Source organism: Anser cygnoides, chromosome 5 (assembly GCF_040182565.1).
Source record: "Anser cygnoides isolate HZ-2024a breed goose chromosome 5, Taihu_goose_T2T_genome, whole genome shotgun sequence".
Taxonomy (NCBI): Eukaryota; Metazoa; Chordata; class Aves; order Anseriformes; family Anatidae; genus Anser; species Anser cygnoides.
The window spans coordinates 3,421,079-3,441,771 of NC_089877.1; the positions used below are offsets into that span (position 1 = coordinate 3,421,079).

The following is a 20,693-nucleotide window of genomic DNA, read 5'->3' on the forward strand; positions in this document are numbered from 1 at the left end:
TTGAAAGCATTTGCATGTGGATTTTTAACCTCTCCCTTTCCTCCCTAGACAGTACTGGCATCCGTGTGACTTCAGTGTACGTGGTCAGTCAGGCACGCTTCTTTGCTCTGTCTGTGTGTGTGTGGTTTGGAGCAGCTGATACAGCTTCTAAGATTTTGTTAGCGATCAGCAGCCTCAGGTTGAAGAATGAAATGTAAACTGTCAGTCCCTGCAACTTCAGAAACAAAACCAAATCAAAGCCACGGAAGTTTTCCAAGCTGTAGGCAATCAGAAGGAAACATTTGGCTTTCCAGATTTCTCACACACCTGTCCCTTCGAAATCAGCATGTCAGATTGCAGAGAAAGCCTTTGCTAGTGCTAGTCTCGTTAACCATTAATACCAGTTTCCTCCCTTTAAGTACACAAAGGGACAGAGATTTGACAAATGTCCTCAGACCATGTGTCATTCGTTGCCTGAGAAGCGAAGCAGCGAGCTTTCAGGAAGTGCAGAGGATAGAGCAGGTTACAAGGGACTGGACGTGGAATTCCTCCCTTTCCATTCTGCACCTTTCCCAGAGGGAAGAGCTTCTGAGTAAGTCTGGAACCCGTGTGCTGGAGTGATTGCAGTGACGGACAGCTGTGTGCTTGCCAGAGGTGTGAGCGGAGGCAGCGAGCTAAAGCAGAAGTGAAGGAGCATGGAATGCTGTCACAGTGGATTCCTTAATGTTCTTTGCTACTTTTGCAGTTTGATGGGCTTTCTACTCACAGGCAGGAACTCAACAGCAGCTCTCTGCTCACTAAAGATAGTGATACGAAGAGCTTTATTTTTGAAGTTTGAAGCTCTGGTATAGGACAAGGGACTTGGTGGAGCTAAAACTTGATTTTGCTCCCCATCTCTTCCCCTCCTTCTCCACCTCTCTTGGGCTCTCAGACAGAATATAATTTCTCTGCCTGGCTAAATGCATATTTCTTGTCTTGCCTAATGAGAATCCATTTTTTTCTCCTTAATAGTTAAAGGTAATTTTTAAGTTATGCAGCAGTATTTGTACCTACACCTTCTGCCAGTGTTAAATGTAGTGCTGATGGTGCACTTTTATGTTTTGTGTTGGCCTTGATGCCTGATTTTAAAAAAAATTAATTAAATGTGTTGTAAGGAACTTAATTTCTGGGGCAAGAGACAGCTCTGATATATACATATATATTTTTTTTTTCCACTGAATAAATAGCAGAACTCTTATGGGTTTAGAGAAAAAAAGCAATACAGCATTTTGGGCTAAAGCCTGTGGGTCTCTGTGTCATGTAACTTAGGGTCGGAACCTGGACTTCAGTTTGTTGCTCCAAATATTCTGTTCATGAGCTGAGAGCCCACGTGTAGTCTTTAAGAGAGCAGTATTTTTTGCTGATGAGCTTATATACATGTAGTTGCTTTTTCTTGCTCCCATCATACATGCAGATTGGTATTGCTTCATTTGCTCTGTATCATTCCAATTTTCTTGCTGCTTTGCCTGATGCTATCACCATGTCTTCCTGTAGGGACATGAGGGTTTTTTTAGGCTCTGTCCCAAAAGGAAAGGATGAGAGAGATAAAAAATGTGTACTTGGTTTTAGTCGCTCTAATGCATTGTGTATTAAGTAACCTTGCAGTTCTTTATTACTGTGCGGCATTCCTGTTGCATGGCAGTGGTAGCAAATCATTTTCATCCTCAGGGCCATAGTATATGCAAATTCCCATATAAGATGAGAAGTAAAAGTATATTGGCCAGCTCCTTATAAAAGCTAATAGGCCAACAGAAGAGCGTAAAACTAAATCCACAGTTTTATAAGAAGCCAAGGCCTTGTGAGATTGAAGTATTTATAAGGGAAATACAAATCCCCCGGATATTATCCCAACTCCAAATTTAGGCTTGAGATCCCACAGCTCTTGTAGGTGTGGTGATGAAACGTGGTCTGGGAGGCTCATTTCAACTTAGTGAGTAATGCACATGCTTACATTACTCTCGATCATGGTGAGGAGAGTGTTCAGGAGCGTCGCTCCCTGACCTAACTCTGCTCCTGTTGACATTTATAGTGAAATCTCAGTAAAAAAAAGCAGAGAGAAACTAATGTTTAAACCTTTGGGAAAATTTCCTTTAGAACATGGTTTTGACTATTGTTAAGCACAGCAATCAAGTGGCTGGTCAATCTTCTGCTTGATAGTCAGTGAAATTCTTCTGCATTAAGGCCAGGGTCAAGTTATATTTGGCCTTGACTGGACTGTTATATAGATAAGTGTGATAGCAACAGGCACTGCAAATTATAGGTTGGCTTCTCCCTTTTTTTCCCCTTCTCCCTTTTTTTCCCCTTCTCCCTTTTTTTCCCTTCTCCCTTTTTTTCTCTTCTCCCTTTTCGTGTGTTTGTGTCTGCCAACAAATTGGAGAATAAATAGATCAAAAAATTGACTTGAAACTTTTTTTTTGGTAAGTGTATTTGCTCCAGCTCAATGTTTTATATCTTCCTATGGTAATGAGCTTTACATCAGTTTGCATCTTTAGCAACTTTTCTTTGCAAACTCTTGATTTGTGCTGATGCAAGCCAGAAGAAAATTGAACCCCAATTCGCAAATACTTGTGAATTCAAGCAATTAAATGAAAGAGGGCCATCACTGAAGCTGAGAGAAAATTCTCTCCTAAAGGCAAGAGAAGTATTCCATTATTACTCAATCCACACAAATCTACGCGCACTGTAGCATGTACCAAGGGTCATGTTTGTCTGTCATAGCTGGAATTTATTTTGCATTCCATGGGGTCAAACCACTGAAGAAAATTATGATGATAAGAAAGGCCAGGGCTGTAAAGATTCAAGTCATTCCTCCTCCAGAGGCAGAATACAGCCTCTGAACAGGAGACACACTAGTTACCCAGCTGACGTGTACAAGCTAAGCTCTTAGTATACGGTTTGCTATTACACCTATGTTCCTTCGTTCTTCTTACTGCAGCATCTGTAAAACGCAGTGTTTGGCAGTGGTGGTACGGCTTGTGTGCGATTACACAAGGGATGTCAGCTCACAACGTGTACATCATGGTGGGTCAGTTTAAGCTGTGACAAGCAGCGGCACCTTCTGAAATGCTCTTTTTACCTTCCGTCTGACTGCAGTCCTGCGGCTGGCCTGTGCTGCAGCTCTGTCCTCACTGTGCTGGGGAACGGCAGCCTGTAAGCAGGTTTCTTCTGAGCATATGAAGCGCTACATTGCACTTTAGCTTGTCTTTCTGGTATTTGAGAAAGCAGCAAGTTCCCATGAGTTTCCTGCCTTCTCCCTTGCTTTGGCACCAGCACTAGCCATGTTTCACTTATCAACTGTTTCAGCTCTTTTCTGCATTTTCAGGTGCTGAAAAAAAATCCTGCTTCTAATTTTTTTCTTGATGTTGTTCACGTAAAAGTCACGTGTTCTGGCAGATACTGCTGCTGTTCCTCACTGCGAAGTCTGTTATGAATGCTTGTCATTTTCTTAAAAAAAAAAAAAAAAGCTTAACTCTTGTTAGGAAAAACTGTTTTGGTCATCTTCAGGGACTGCAATGAATGTGAATGTATGGTTGGGAGAGAGCACTGTCTGGGTGTGATCCCGTAACTGACTGGGAAGTTCAGAGAGGAAAGTAATAATTCCCTTTATTATGGTGGAAAAATAGTCAAAAATTTAGGCACACAGACCTTTGGAGCACTAGGAAGGTGGAAATCCACTCTTTGAAGAGACAAAGGAAAGAGGGTAAAATTTATAAAACTAAGCTGAAGATGGAGAACCAGACTGCATTTCTCTAGTCTTATCTTTGTGAGAGCAATATAGGAACAAACAGAAAGCTGTTAGACTGCTTCATTGTTATAAAAGAAACATTAGAAAGTGCCCTTGTGAGGACAAATATGCTTTCTCAACCATGTAATCAGGAGCCTGCTGATTATATGCCGTTGTTTCAGCTTTGTGCTTACACAGGAAGAGTTTGCACAAAGTGGAACTGAGTTGCTGCAGTTGTCTTGATGAACAGATGGCACCCAGCTATTGCAGATATGAAACCCCACAGAGGTCTGAGTACTCCTTAGGCGAAGTTTAAAAACAGAATTACTCCTTTTTTTCCCCTGCCTTACATTAAATGTGAACTGCCTTCACCGCACAAGGGCTTCAAGTGGATGGCAGCCTGACAAGGTGGGTTCAGACAGACTGTACTCAGACAGGGCTGATGCTGAGGTTGTTCTGGATTCAGGGAGGGAATGCAGGAGGTTCCATTGTGCTGCATTTGTTTATTTTAATTTTATTTTGTTTATATTTTATTTCATATGCAGTGCATTAACTCCAGAAGCTTTGAATCACTTTGGTGTTATCCTGTTGTGACATATTGTATTTTCTTACTGGGTCCAGATGTCTCAGGCCTCAAACTTTCTGCGTTGTGATATTAATAGTTGAAATGATAACAGAAATTAGGAATGTCTGTTTCATAATAGACATATGGATAATGGCTTTTGGTTTTATAACCTGTTTTTGTAGGAAGCTTTCTCACTGTGTTAAACCAGTTTATGAGAACAGAAAACTGGCAAATCTATGCAGAAAGGCCTCGCTGGACATTGACAGCACTTCAAGACTCGAATCTCTGCTCCTTGGGGCAACAAATAGCCTTAACCTATAGATTACATAGCTAGCAAAGAGGGATTTAGCACCTGCTGTCTGATACCTTACGTGATATCAACAGCAGTAGAAACTGGGGACCAGAACTAAGCTAGTTGGCCTGGAAGGACAGTGTATCATTGTGGCTACTGGTAGAGAAGCAAACAATAGATTTTGTTTATTCTGAAAGCAACTTGTCTTAGTGGGTGAGACTGAGAATAGTTCTCAAAGACAGGATGGAGTCCTGAACTCCCTTCCTTTTATTCTGCCCCTACTAGATATTTATTCATAGGTCTATTTAATGAGGTTCTTTGTGACCTAAAAGTTAATTTGTAAGTAAAGCAGTGAAAGCAGGCTTGGCTATATTCTGGGTTAGCGTGCAGCCAGGACTCGTGACTTTCTGGCTTGCAATTCAGCTCTGTTCCCTTTGGGTGTAGAATATTTCAGTAAAGTATACAATGATTTCATGAGGTTTTTCTGGCTTGAGAGAGCAGAAAAGGTATGAACCTATCTTACAACAACTTTTCCAAACCAGAGTTCCAGAATTAGTGGTTGCCGAACCAGAACTGCCTCAGTTATGTTAAAAAATAAACATCACAATTCATAAAAGTCATTTTCAATCTTGCCCAAATTGTGTGCATATAAGCATGGAAGAATCGCAAAGCTCTGACACAATTAGTTCCAAAGCGTTCAAATGTTTTGAGATTCCCAGGTAGATAAAGCACATTGAAAAATCACCTATGCTTTGAAAAAGCAGAGTTGAGAGCTTCCATGTGCACCGAGAGTTTGAATATTTGTATTAAAGAACAAGTTTTGAGGACTGGTGGTTCTTAAAGAGACAAATAAGAACTTGTGTGTTCTGCCTGATTTAAGAACATGCTATCATTTGCTGTGTTGCTGCTCTCAGTCCAACAAAAAAACTAAGATAATAAAAAAGCAGGTGAGACTAGATTACTCTGAACAGCCTCCATGACATAAAAATCAGTAAAAGTGGAGACAACAGTGGAAACATTTGTTGCAAAAATTGTTGTTCAGAACATGTTAGAGGAAAATAGTAAATATGAAGGAGGCTTCCATTATCAACTTTGATTTGTATTTATTATTTTGAGCAGAAAATGAGGGACAGTGGTATGAAACCAGTGCACTGCACCTCAGTAGAAAAGAGAGAATGGCTGTCTCTGATATTTTGGTTCTTGCTTTTGATTTGTTTTTTCTGTGTGCAGTCAGCTTCTGATCATTGTGATGGAAGTACAATGTAGGCTACTGAATCTTCTGGCTACTGAATCTTCTGTGCCTGATTGCTGGTGTTTGGGGCAGTCACTTGTATATGAACGGGGCGGGGGGGGGGGAGGCGGGGTGAAAGCCTTAAAAATGGCAGTGACTAAATTCTGCATTTGTCTTTTAACAGTGCAAGACTGCCATAAATCTAGATCAGCAGGGAATCTAGCCCTCTCAGTCTACATAATTTCACAATTTCCTTCTTCATCCTTAGAAATTTCTTGGCAAAGGCACATATCTGCTGTCCATTGATTGATCACATTTTGTCTTACAGTCATTTGTCACAGTCAGATTTTCTTGCCATCTTTGCTTTACAAATCCGGTCTAATTCAAGTATTTACGACCTGACTCATAAGCTTTGATTTATTTGCTTTTTTTTTTTGTACATTTGTGGAGAATAGTTGCCACTTCAAATTTCTGTGCACTTCTCTTTATGATTCAGAACTATAAAGATTCAGAGCTTTGAAGGGGTCTATTTGTAGGACAGCACCCTCTCTCTAACATTGCCTACCATCACTCTTGTGAACTGAGTACTTGGGGGCACAGAAATTAAAGCACCTAAAAATAGCACATAGCACTTGATCTTGTTTGTTTGACAGTCCTAGTAGCCTATTATTTTGTAATTAGTTCTGATATGGTTTCAGTTTTTTATTTAAATGGCAAGTATCAAAATTCCTGGAAAAAATATCAGAAGCACAGAGAAGTATGTGGTGTTTCTATTTTTGTTCTGACTTTAATTATTTCTTGATCTTCATCCACTTTGACTTATTTTGTTGCTTCATTCTATCTAAATGCTGGGATTTTTCCACCACTAGTACATGCTCATGAAAGTGAACTGTTTCAAATGGTCTTATTATGCAAATTCACCTTTTAGTTTCGAAAATAAATTCTGTTTCATTTTTGTCAAAATCCCAAAGTCAACAATAAAGAGAGGAAATGATCTGTCATGCAGGGTTTGGGGGATTTTGAGCTATGCTCCTGGTGAGAGCTCAAAAATAATAAAGGGTCTGGTGGAAGAGCAGCTATTGTGTTGCCACTACTGTCACTTTCCTTTCCAAGCCAGAGGCAAGATGCCACAAGTTTAGTTTCTTGCTTCATTACCAGGTTAAATCAGCTCAAACCCACCTTTTACTGCTATGTGCCTAGCATGGATTGTAGAAAGTTCACCTCCTTTACTCAGAGTAAGCTTTATTTACATTTAAAATAATTAAATATCAGCTGTAGTTATCTACTTGCGGTGTATGTAGACAATTAAAATAGACTGTACACTATGCCAAAGTATAGAATATATTGTAATAGGTTTACTGTCAAACAAAACTGGATCTATTTAGATTCAGTAGACCAGGAGGTCCCTTTTGTTTGGTTGTACTCTTCCCACAGCCCCCAGTTACAAAGAGTAGCAATAATACTAATTCTGAAGTCCCTTTCTACTCCCAGTACGATTAATATAAGGAATGATTGGATTTATCATTAATGTAGCATACAAAGAAATTGGCCAAACCTAGATGATCATTTAGTTTTGAAAAAAGAATGTCAAAACTCAAGCTATCATCTATACATGGGTTCTACTTGGCTTGTCTTGGCTAATCAACAAAGCCATCTCATGCCACACATTTTGGTGAGGGTTGTACATTTAACCCTCATGCTAACCACACAGTATCCCAGTTAAACCAGTTTGAGTACCTGAATCTGCCCGCTGAGCCTTCGCTGTTTCTGCCCTACAGTAATGCCTTACCGAGTGCTTGACAGCAATCACCCTTACTACTCATCTGTCCTTGCTGGCAGGAATGTACGTAGAGGTGATAAAATAAAAGGAAATAGCACAGTGTCATATGCAAATGATGTTGAAACTTTGCTTCTCCGTCTAATGGGTTTGTCTCATAACTCATCTCAAAATGCAACCAAACCACTGACTTACAGTATTTATAGCTGAAAGTAGATTTCTCATAGCTTTTCTGAGGAAAGCATAGAGAAAATTATTCCGTCTTTGTACAGAGAGAGAGGAAGAAGGAATTCTTTGCAAAGTGTTGTCCCTCAGCATTGCTTGAAGGTTGTGATTTTTTTTAGCCTTTGAATTACTCTTCTGCTTTACACCTGAAGAGGTACGACTGGGATCTTTTTGTTCTGCAGTAGTTCTTTCAATTCTTATTTGTGTAAAAGTAGGGATAATTGCCACGAGCTTTCACAAATGTGTTTCTGAAAGAAGAGTGCTTTTCTGTTTGTTTGCTCAATGATTTCCTGGCAACAGTTCCCTTAGAGCAGAGTGTGACTGTACCAGCTACAGAGAGCCATTGGTATTGAAACTTTTCAAAATGGCTTTTTTTTGGTGCAGGTCACAGAAGTTATGAGAAACATCCATTTTTATTCTGAAGACAAAAATGCAACTACAGCTTTTTAGTGTGCTGAGAAGTAATACTGGCATGGGAGAAAATACCCTTTTGAAAATGCAAGAATCCAATAAATTATATCTTGTTCTGTGAATTTCTTATTTCACTTGTCTTCTAAGTGTTTGGAGGCTTACACTGGCTGAAAATTTGGACATAGATGCTTTCATCTGGACAGACAATAAAATTCTCAGGATTTAGTTTTTTTCAGCATATGGTTATAAATATAATTCTGGTTTTTCATCCTGTAATCTGAACACGTCCATTTTGTTTAAACAGAAGCCAAAAAAACTAACAAGAAGCCAAACAGGTGTAAGCATTTCTGCTTTTTGTGATGGGAGTATTAACACTGGCTGTCTGAAAATCAGTGCCTCAAATGATATTTTTGTGCAGTCTTTTGCTTGAGTTGCTAATTGAGCATTTTTTAGCATTCTCTCTTAAAAATTTCCAGAGAATTTTGTATCTACTTCTTCAATTACATGAAACAAGTGCAGCATTAGTGACCTTATTGGGGTTCTGCTGATTTTGGGATCTAGCTGAAGATGGGTATTCTAACCAGTATAATGAAGAAAAATAAATTTATTCACATCTTTCTTGAGAAATATTCTCTGTACTCAATTAGTAGGAAAATTAAGTGTTTTTTGTTGTTGTTTTTAAATTGAGGCTTGCTGCTCTTGCAAAGAGGAATTTCTGTTGCTTTTGTTTCACATCTCTTTAAACATTGGCAGCAGCAATGACAAGTATCTAGTCTTCTGTGGCAGCCAAATCTGCTAAATACGCAAACTAACATGCTTACAGTCACAGCTGATTCTGATTTTATTATCACTACTCTAAAATATATTAAGTTGTCTTGATAAAACAGCACAATACTATGAGGAAAATCGGTAAATAACGTAAATAAAATACTAAGAAAGCAATATTTTCCTAGCAAGAGGGGATGCTTTTCTAGCCTGAGAAATATAGAAGTGCTGTTCAACTTTGTGAGCTCACCAAATTTCTGTGTTATGGTGAACTGATGGGATCTCATCAGCAGGAGCCTGGAAAGACCCGACACCTTTCTGTCAACCTGTTTTCTTGCTCTTTCTTTTGTAAATGGGATGCCAAGGGCTTGACTTTTTTGAAATGGGAAATTACCTGGCATAGTGAGAGCCCCAAACTGTCATCTCCTTCTGTAAGTGTTGGTTTAAGCAAGGTAGATGGGATTTGCAAAACTGAAAGAATGCAGAGCAGCTTCTCCCAGCTTGTGTTTCTTCAGCACAGATGATCTGTGGAGTCCTTCCTGACGCTTCAGGAGAGCTAGAGCAGTGCTATGGTGTCTGAGCTGCTTAGCCCAGAGGTCAGGTCAGGGCAGTGGGAGTTAGGGGTCCTGGAACTCTTCCAAGGCAAGTTACTTAACCACTCTCCAGTCACGTTTAATCCCTGGTCTGAAATGCAATTTACTGGTTTTATTAGTATTTAGACAATATGTGTGAATCATGGATGCAAACTCCTCAATAAATGCAAATTCTTATAATACACCTTACTCAGACATGGAAAAGAAGTACAAGACCAGCTCATTAGCCACCATTCTGGCTGCCTCCTGTTGTTGAAAGCTGTCTAACGAAGTTAGAGAGAGATGCAGCTCCTCTGTTATCCATGGATGTTCTTTAGTACTGGGGAAAGGATATGGCTGTTGATATTACCCTTTATTAGAGCAAATTATACGAATACATACGCTAGTCCAGGGAAGCCACATCTTTATTTGAGTGGGTCTGGACAATTACAGCTCTTGTAAATTAACTTTTTTTTTTCTATGTTTAAGTGAGGAAAAAAGAAACTGGAGAGAAGAGACCAGAATCAGAACTTAAAGCTCAATTGTATCTAGAGCTCCAAATCCTACAGATAATCACTGATATTAATAGTTTTCTACTATTGTGGGTAATTCTGCTGATTCTCAGGGAACAACTTAGAACAGCAAAGCTAAGCAGGATCTGGAGGGATGGAAATCTCTCAGGTTCTGCCTGCTCCCTTCACTGTGCAGCCGTGAGTCCCACCGGAAGGTAGCTCTGGGTCTGTGACCTGCCTACGCACATGGTGGGCTGTGTGATGGGCAATTTGCCCATGACACTGCAATGCACTGTGCCTGCTGACTTGCCGTGGTTTGAGAGCTGCACACCTCACACTGAGTGCTGGAAGAATGCACTTTTCAGATAGGGATTTGGAGCAACTCATTCCAGTGTGTTTTGTGAAAGAGTGATAATCTCAAAGAAATGTCATTGCTCAGAGAAAGGTTCTGTTCAAGTGAACTTGTTAAGAAATCTGCATTTATTTATGAAATTAATATTATATGAAATATTTTAACAGTGATTGTAGTGGCAAGCGTTGTAAGGCGCAGCATGTATCATTCTGTATGTAGGAAACTTCAATAAAAACATTTTGCTTACAGTCTTTGTATGAAAGATTACAAGTTATTTAATTGTCTTTGTCAAGTAATATTTGTTTTAGAGACTGGAATTATTGTGCCTTCAAGAGAACATTCTTCTAATAGAAGCAGATTTCTCAGGGAAAGGAACATTTTATTATCTGTTGTTCAGCTTTTGGACTTGATTCTGTTACTTGCTGCTGTCCTGTAGTGAATGTATGCTCAAAGCCAAACAGACAAGGCTTTGCTTCTCTTTGTTGCTGAATTATTCCTATCTCTTCTACCTGAATTACAGTACAACATGAAGTAAATCAGTGTTTTAACTATGGTATCCCTAGTACTTAACAGTACACACCTCTAAAGGGCCTTTTGCTCTGCAGTTCCAGACTTGTACAGCAGTGAGTGGGAGTTGTGTAACTGACTTCAGGGGGTCATGATCGAGCTTTAAGTGCAGTCACCTTACTGGGAACCTGGGATTTAAAAGAATGGCTCATATCTTCTGAGAAGAAACATTGTGCAACTTCTGCAGGTCATGCAAATCATGCTTTTCCCCTTTCCTCCTCTCCTGGTGAGTCAACAAACCTTTTCCTGACAGTGAAAACAACGGAATATGACTTCAAAGGCTTCAGTGGAGGCTGTGGTCTTCATACGTGACATACACTGCCACTACAAAATGCTTGTTTCATTGCAACAAATGTTGGTGCAGCTCTGGGGAAGGCCTGCATGACATACAGGAATAAGGAGAACATAATCTCAAGGCTAAGCTAGAGGAGTGCTAAGAATAATATAAACCTTACAATCATGGTATTAGGCTGAAGAGATTTCTATGATGGGATAGACAGGAAAAATGAAGAGTCGGGGCAGCCCTCCAAGTCTGAGGAGGGTGATTTAGGTTGCATCTTCAGGTGCTGTGACGTTCTGTAGGCCAAGGTAATCCTAGGTAATTCACTGCAAACTCTATGCTGTGACAGCCAGCCAAAACCGCTCATCGTTTGTCACCTGCTTTTGATCTCCTGAGGTATCCTAAGACACCTGTCTGAAACTGCGTAGAATAACAGTAAATTTAACTTCTAGGACTCAAAATGAAAAGAATGTGTTCTGACATGCATCCTTTCTGACTGGAAATGAAGAACGCTTTTCACTGAGCTTTAAGTAGTTGTTGATGAAGTATTTCCATTGTCTTTGACGTAAGATTTGTCTTATGGGCGTGTTTATTGTTCAAAATGATGAAGAACAAAAAGTCACAAAAATGTGCAACTTCTGTGCAAAAAAAAAGACTTGATATCATAGGATTTGAAAAAGATAAGTTCCATTTTGTGATAATTTGATTTTTGTCCTTTTGCGACCAGAGCTTTTTAATTTTTTTTCTCCTAATACTTCTGAGCTTTGCTTGCAAAGTCTCAACTGTAAGAATCTGGGATGAAATCTAATAATTTGGTTTGGGACTGTGTTTGAAGAAGAAAATTCCTCCCATCTCAAAGTATATTTTTCAGAGGTTATCTCAGTGCTCTGGACTTTTAGAGTCATCCACAGAATTTGGCACCTGTGGGTGTCAGCTGGCTGCTGAGGAGAAAACCATATAGCAGAAGGGATCTTCTGAATCTTTTCTCCCTTTGCTACAGCTGAGAAATTTGCTCCTGTTACTTCTTTTGGTCACCTAGTTCTTCTACTTGGATTTTATGTATGCAGAATGTTTTATAAAAAACAAAACAAATAAAACCTTGATGCCCACAGTTTTGTAGAACACAAACTGTGTATGCAAGGCATTGTATTTAGATCTTTGCTTTTCTTTCCTTATTTCTTGGAATAGAAAGGTTGCTAGGTCAAAATGTCAAAGGAGCCGTGATTATTTCTGCTGTGGTTTGTACGTGTGCATTGTGGCAGAGCTGTAAACCCCCCTTTTTTGTCATGGTTTTCTCTCTTTATTGCTGTCTCATCGCTGATGAGCCGGCTGATTAATAGGTTGTTTAATTTCCTTTTGTCTTTTTGTTTTTAAAGTCTTTACAAGAATGTACAACACCCCAGTAACAATGGCTAATTTTGCAAACTGTGACAAAAACTTCTCCTGAGGCTTTTTTTCCAAGGTGACACTGAGACTTTCTGCGTAGTTTGCAGTCTTCAGCTTGTACTGTGGGCAGATTAGCCTGTGTTTTTCAGTCTGTAATATTCCTTTGATACTGTTACTTCTGTTCTCTTTGATAAGAACTTCATCTGTTTGCCACAACATCAGACCAAAGACAAAACAGGTCTCCCTTTTGCAGTTTTATTTAAATTACTGTATCCATCAGGGATTTGAAATGCTGTGGCTAAAATACTGTAGGTGCTGACCACAAGGATCATTTGCTTCAGATGTTATGCATTGAAAACGGGCATCTTTTTAAACTGGTTTGGTCACTGCAGCCAGCGAGTGAACTTTACTACTTGTTGGTCAGTCTTTACAATTTTTGTTGCAGTAGGAATCTTCCCCCTGCTGATCCCCTTTTCTTGCAGAGGGAATCCTTAACCTGGGAGACCAGGGAGCTATTCTGTTGGAGGTGGTAAATGCGTTCAGGTCAATGGTTCGCTATGAGAATGTCTCAGCTGTGTTTAAAGTCAGGAAACTTGTAAAAGTTGGGATTCAAATAGAGGTGAGAAAACTGGCTTGGGACATGCTGAATGCTCAGTTCATCACTGACATCACTTAATTACTGCCCTCCGCTCCCCAGATTCTGTGACTGAGGTGTATTTGGTAGCTTGCTGATGCTTTGGGATAGTTTTGTGGTGTGCAAACGTCCTCTGCTTTGCCTGCAGCCAGAAGAAATTTGGCAAATAACTGTAGTTTCCCCAAGGACTTGATTTTTTTATTTCTTTCTACTTCTAGGTGTCAGTCAGTCTCTCCACCACCTCTTTTGTCCCCGCCAAGAAGCCCAGCCTACCCCCTCAGTGACAGCGAGGACTCTTGCCGTTCTACTCGGCTCACCAAAGCTTCCAACTCCAGACTGCGCCTCAAGGACTGGAGCAGCCGCCCGTCTGCGCTGCGCAGCACCTCCACCAGCCCCTCGGACACCGACTCTCCGAGCCATCCTCTCAAAGCCGTCAGCGTGGGCGCTTTGGATAAAAGGTTGTCTGTGTTCAAGTCTGAGGACCAAAAGGAGACCCCAAAGGAGGCTCAGGATGGGGACGCAATAGGGAGCCATCCGCTCGCCCGGAGCACTCTTTCCTTGGGCACTGCTGCAAACTTGAGGAACCTCTCCCTCAGCCGGGCGAGTGTCCGCTCCCAGGTGCTGGACATCAGGCAGAAGATCACAGAATGGGAGTGTCGCCGGGAGCTGTCTCCCAGGATGAGCATGTGTGCGGACAAGAGGGACGCTGGGGAGAGGTCAGGCAGCGAGAGCTGCCCTAGTGTGCTGACATCTCCTTGCAGCGAGAAGACATTTGATTTCAAAGGGTTTAGAAGAATGAGCCGAACGTTTTCGGAGTGCTCTTACCCAGAAACAGAGGAGGAGGAACTGCTGGACAGGGATTCCTGCCATCGGGTAGAAAAGAGACCAGGCAGGAGCGAGCCTCCTTCTGTTGCTTTCCTCAAGGGCCATGTGAGGAAAGAGTCCTCTGCTGTGCTCAACAGAATACAGAAGATCGAGCAAGCACTGAAAGAGCAGCCTGGCAGGGGCCTCCCCCAGTTACCAAGCAGCTGTTACAGTGTTGACAAAGGGAGGAAAAAGTCTCTGACTCTGAGTACTGTGGAGGGACTGGGTGAAAACCTAAGTAATAGCAAAGGAGGGAGTGTTATTTTGGGGGGTGAACCAGAAACATCCACTGAGGCTGAGAAAAGCAGTAAGACAAAACAGGGGGTTACTGCAAACTCTGCTGACCCTAATCTGCTCCTTGAAAGCGCAGCTAACACCGTGGTGAATCCTGTACCCAAGCCCAAACGCACCTTTGAATATGAAGCAGACAAAAACCACAAAAGTAAACCAAGCAATGGCCTACCTCCATCTCCTACATCTGCTGCTCCTCCCCCCCTCCCGTCCACCCCTGCACCCCCTGTGACCAGACGGCAGAAGAAAGAGTCTCGCTTTCACAGAAAATCCCAGAATAGGTAAAAGTGTAGGAAATGTCTTGAGCTTGATCTTCAAATAAATAACTGTGGTGTATTATTTTAGTAGCAATATTTCAAATTCTCCCTCTAATAGAATGCTTTTGACCTGAGAAATGCTAGGAATTGCTTGCAAGACAAGTATTTTTTCCACTGGACTGCTCTGTTGGGATGCACTGGCAAAATACCCGTGCATAGCTACAATTTTGGAGTTCTCCATCCTGCGTTCCTTGATCCCTGGAAAAGTCTTCAGGTCATTTTGGCACAAATGCCCTTACTTGAGATTCTTAATGGAGCATAATTTCATTATCCTCTTGTAGCAGGACCATAACTCATCTGTTGTAGTCCTGTCTGCCTGTTTACTGCAAGATGTATCTGCAGAGGGTTTGTGTTTCCAAAGCTTACTACAGTTGTGTCAGTTTTATGTGACATTGGTGATTTTATGTAATTCAGTGCTTAGAAACGTTGTCATAAGTTGCTATCAACAGCTGTAGAGGATTAGTGTTGAGAAAACCATATTTTAGCATAGAAGGGACTTTATATATTCCTGAGTTAATGATGAGCAGAGTATATGGCAACATTTCCACAGCAGTCTGTGGAGTTCAACTTGTTTTAATTAAATGATTCCCATTGGCTTTTTGGAAATGGTAAAACTCATTCTGCTCTCCATTTAGAAAATTGTAGGGATAATTGTTGATAAAAACTCAAAGTATTGTATTTTGAACGTTTGCTCAGCTATCTGTGCATGTGTACAGTACACACACAGCTGAAACTTAGTGATGAGCTTTGCAAGTAACTGTTAAACAACATCTCAAGTGAATGCTATGAATTCAATATCTGGTGTTTGATGTTGGCTCAATTAATTATAAGTTTATGTCAGCACAACCTGACCTGAAGTGCTCTGGGGCAGGAAAAGGAGAAGAGGAGCCTTCAGAATCTCTTCTCTCAAGAAACACCTGTTTCTGAAATGGGTCAGACAACTCTGCTGGTGTACATTGCTTCTCAGAGAAAGAGAGGGGAGAAATGTGGAAAGCCAAGCTCTGATTAGCAGCAATTATCTTTGAGTCCTGGCAATAATCTCAGTTAGAGGAAACAAACCTAGATTTTAACAAGAATTTGTGAAATAAACCTGACCTCATTTTGTTCACTGCAGCGTATACAATGTACAGAAGCTGGACAGTAATTTTTAAATGTTCAGATATAAACGGTAGCCTTTATTGGAAAACTAAGGGGCAAATAGTAAAATGGTCTGGGTGAAGTGGTAAAGTGGTCTGTGTGGTGGGTGGGAAGAGGAATGAATCACATGAGATGATTCTTGCCACAGAATCACCTTGTGGCCTATGTCTAAGTGATCAAAGTCAATCTCTGAGTACATACTCACACTTAGTTTGAGACCATACAAGTCATCTAAGACCACAGTATTTTGGTATGATTAGTTTTTGAGATGAAGTTTTGAATCCTCTTTTCAAGAAGAAGTGCAATTCATGCTTGTGCCTGCTGTTCTGCAAGCTCAGTCTCTTGTCATTGCTGAGTTAGACAATAAATTTGTACAGACAGCACAGTTTGACAGTGGAGCCTGTCCTAGACGGGGCTGGTAGGCATGAGTTCAATGCAAAAACAATGTTTATCAATTTAGGTAATGATTAGCTGAGTGTAAGTTTTCGGAGTTGCAGTGCTATCGTGTGTATCTCTGGATTCTTGCAAATCAGTTTGACATTTTGCAGGTTAGGTTTCTATTTGCTTGGAACATGTGTGGTTTAAGCTCACTGGAATATCAAGAGAATGGACAGTTTCTATTTATTTTTTTAATATTTTGGTTGAAACCAGCTTTTCTGATGGCTATTTTAACTTCATAATAAAATGAAGATGAACACTGGCCCTGGTAGAGCTAACAGTGCAAACCATATACCTCCCAACTTCAGTGTAGGTAGTGCCTCAGAGAAACAAGAGCTGGGCAAACTGGAGAATGGGGAGGGCATGGACAGCAGCTTCTTGCAATCCACAGGATTCTCCTACGTCCAGCTGGAGTTATGACGCCAAACCTCCCATCCACAGTGACAGGAGAGAGCACAGGAAGGAGGGACCAAGACTCTCTCCAGGAAGCCGTCTGAGCCAGCTGTCCCTCACCTTCCTGCCAGAAAGCCCAAATCTTCAGGGCCCAGCCATCACCCAGGGGTGCTCATTCACCCCTGACAGCCTTTATTTCCTGTATGCTTTGTCCTTTGCTGACAGTGCTTGACACAAGCTGTGCAAGGGAGATGGGTGACTTTTACACACCTGAATCTGCCTTTGGCATTTGTACACTGCTTTTTATGTTAGGATGTATCTGAATGTTCAAGACATGAGTATTTTCAAACTAAGGTTTACATCTGCTAAGGCAACTGGTAGAGGAGTGCTTTCCAGATAAATGCCTTTTTCTTGAGGAGAGAGGGCCACATGTTTCTCCTGGCAAGCACAAAACAATTTCTAATCTAATGACTGTGCAGCTAACTTACTATGTAACTGATGAAAAATATTCCATACTTTCTGGATATTTTCTCCTTCTCTGTATAATGGGGATAACAATACTTCCAACCTCATAAAGGTGTCACTGTTTGTTATACTGACTACTGCTGTCAGTACAGGGCTTGAGGGTCCTCTACAAGTCCTCTTAAAGCATGATGTGTGATTTATTTTTTAGTTAATTTATATACATTTCTTAACAAACAATTGCTCAGCTAAGTATTTGAGTCATTTTTGCATTCTAGTTACTAATTACTTATTGTTTTAACTTCAGAAAATCCTTTGAGTTTGAGGATGCATCAAGTCTGCATTCCTTGTACCCTCCCTCCCCAACTGAAAATGGGACTGAGAGCCAGCATAAATTTGGATCCAAGAGCACTTTAGAAGAAAATGCCTACGAAGACATCGTGGGTAAGATCCTGTTGCATTATATGAACTCACACTGGGTTGTTGAGCCATTGTGGTCAGGCTGTGCATTGCTGAACATACGCCCTGTGCAAGAACATTCAATGCTGATAGCAAAGAGAGATTAAATGAAAGGTAAATGATTCTGTTGTATCAGAGCAAATGTAACTCTCAGTCCACATGCAGGAGGTCTTGATTCCTTTGAACTTTGTTGAGTGGTATTGGAGACAGACTGGTCAGATTTTTTCATGCTTTACTAGAAACAATATTTTTTTTTAACAAAGCCTTGGCCTGAAGCCTTGAGCGATGTAAAAATGTAAAGTGAAATAGATACAGAACTATCCAACAGCAAGATTAACCTCAGTGGCCTTGTGTGGTCAGCTTGAGCTTTTCAGGACTTCTGTGGGGACTGCCCCAAAGCAGTTGTATGTAGCATAATTCCTGGTCTCCCCTCAGTCCCAGTTGTTGGTTAAAGAAAAATTAATTTCCTTTAGCTATAGAGCCATCAGGAATGCACAACGAAAACACTGTTTTGATTAAGCTTCACAAGAAAAACATGTTTCTTTTGGTCTTAGAAGGAAATGTATGGCCTATGCATACATTCTTTTAACATCAAAAAAGTTGTTATAATTACTGAAAATTGGGCAGCCCTTCAGAGCACAGTTTTTCCACACAAGTGATGAATATCTGCACTGTTTTTAACTCTTTCAGTGTTGTATTATTGCAAGAAGTACAAAGGGTACTTCATTTTCATTTACTTTGGACAGTGAATCTTTATCTACTGCAAACTGGAGGGCTACCAAAGTAGTCAGGGGCCCTACAGCACATCCTCTAAAGAGATACTGAGGGAGCTGGGCTTGTTTAGTCTGGTAAAAAGGAGGCCCAGAGGCAATCTAATGCTGCTTACAGATGTCTGAAGGGCGAACAAAGATGATAGCACAAAAATCTTCTTGGTCATGGCAGTTGATACAGCAAGGGACAGTTGCCACAAATTTCAGCTTGGGGCTCTTTGTCTGTCTAACTAAATTCTGTCTCTGGTTTGTCAGCCTCAGTGAAATCAGGACTTCACTCTTTCAGTTTTCAGCTGTACTCTCCCTCTGTGCCATTCAAAATAAATGCTACCAGAACACCAAAAATGCTTTTGTTCAGTGTCTGCTAATAAAAATATGAGAGCTTATGTAGATACTAAAAAGATTTTTTCCGTGGAGAGCACCTCTATATGATCATCAGCCTTCTCCATGAACAGCCAGACCACTGTGCAGTCCACACTTGAAAATGTATTGTGTGTTATAGTGCCCATCTTTCCTCAGGGACTATCAACATGCTGCCAGATGTTAAGTTGTAATGTTTGCTTTCCTTGCTTTGGTTTGTTTAAAAAAAAAAAAGTGCAGGACTAGTAAGAATCTTTCTTCAAATTAGAAGAAATCTTGGGTTCAATGAAACAAAATCACAGTGGGCACTTCCAACTCACGGGAACTATAAGTTTGCTTTCTGCAAATTATAATTCGGGCATTTTGGCAGGGCAGTGAGAAGAGAATGCAAAATTTCTGATCTGTGGACAAACACAGAACTTCATTGTTTTGTATTACTTTTTAACAGTCTCATTCCAAAGCACTTCATTCAACACAGGCAGTGAGGGGGGAATACAAATTCAGTACAATTCTTATAAACTGTCAAATGTGATTAAAGACAAGCCAAAGTAGTTTGATCTCTGGCTTTAAAGAAACTAATGTAGTTTTGCGTATCACATCTGCATAATTTATACCAGTAGTGCTAGACCCCTGTCTCTAAGTAGCACTCTTGTACTCATGTAAACCAGGTGTCTGTAAGAGTGAGTTTATTTTATAGATTTACATCTGCTTCAAAGCTAGAAAGAACTCTGTCACTGCTGCTTTGGATTTTCTTTGCAAACAGTTCTCCTAAAAGTGGTAGATTTTTTTTTTTCTATAGCTGGTTGAATATCCTTCTTCCCTAAATGCTTGTAGGTAGCTAAAATATTGTCATTGTAGCAATAAATTTAAAAAAATCTCCCTCACCACCCATAGAATTAAAACTTTTAATGCAGGTATTATCTATCAGAGAGTACCTTCTATTAAAAAGTGTATATAATGTTAAACACCTACAAGGTGCTGTGTGGGATACTGAATGCTCTCACTCAGGCTAGTCCAATTATCAAAATGTAGCTTTTAAGCACATAGGTACTAGGAGTAGAGTAATTTTTTCTGAGATTATTGCATGACCTCCTCATCTGATGCACATGGACACTAAACCTTTGTCTTTCTCCTGGTGCCCTTACAGTGTTTCCTTCTTTAATGGTGAGGACAGTGATGAGCTGCTGTGGGTAGATTGTTATTTTGAGAGTTGACTTTAAGACTTTTTATTTAAGGTACTTTAAAACCAAAAATTGTTGTTCTTTGAAATCTAGGGACATAATGAACCAGAGACTTTGTTTAATTTTGTAATATTTAAGTACATTTTAATAAATGAAATATTTGCATGTTAACTTCAAGAGAGGTACTGGATTGGAACATAATGATCCATTCTGCATTAATCAAAAAGCAACGGTATAAAAGCATACACATTCCTAATATTAATCAGAGCTGTATTCCATGTGCAAGGAACCATGTGGACTTCATTCATCTTCTGTACTAGCATTCACAGGAATGTGGCAGTCATAGTAAACTTAACATTGTTTTGCTTCTTGTGGTTTTGAATGAGTCTTTAATCAGACAAAAACTGATGTGGCTTTATGAATCCAGTTGGGGAAACCATACTTGGCTTTGTGCAAATTCAAGGAACTATCATAGTATTAAGAGATGTCTGAGACAGTTGCTTCCGCTGTGTTTGTGGACAACAGTATTTCCTGTCATGTGTACCATATGGTTTCAGTGTTCCAGTCTGTTCCACTAAATACAGTTGAGATATTTGAATATTGTTATTTAATCTCTGCTGTCTCTGAGGCATTTTTCACCTGACACCTAGAAGAAAGCACAAAAAAGGTTGAATGAAAGTAAAGTGAAAGCAAGGGTAAGGGAACAACAT

General features: G+C 40.3%; 1 protein-coding gene across 7 annotated transcripts in view; it reads left to right on the plus strand.

Annotated features, from left to right (window-relative positions):
- DENND2B (DENN domain containing 2B) overlaps positions 1 to 20,693 on the plus strand; it is a 165,497-nt gene that overhangs the window by 89,827 nt on the left and 54,977 nt on the right. For 5 of the 7 annotated variants that reach the window (XM_048069987.2, XM_066997293.1, XM_066997292.1 and 2 more), the window contains 2 exons: positions 13,530 to 14,747; positions 17,521 to 17,657. In XM_048069987.2, coding sequence (XP_047925944.1) covers positions 13,530 to 14,747; positions 17,521 to 17,657 — 1,355 coding nt within the window. The remainder of the gene's footprint in view (positions 1 to 13,529; positions 14,748 to 17,520; positions 17,658 to 20,693) is intronic. The other 2 variants (XM_066997295.1, XM_048069990.2) reach the window with 1 other exon arrangement.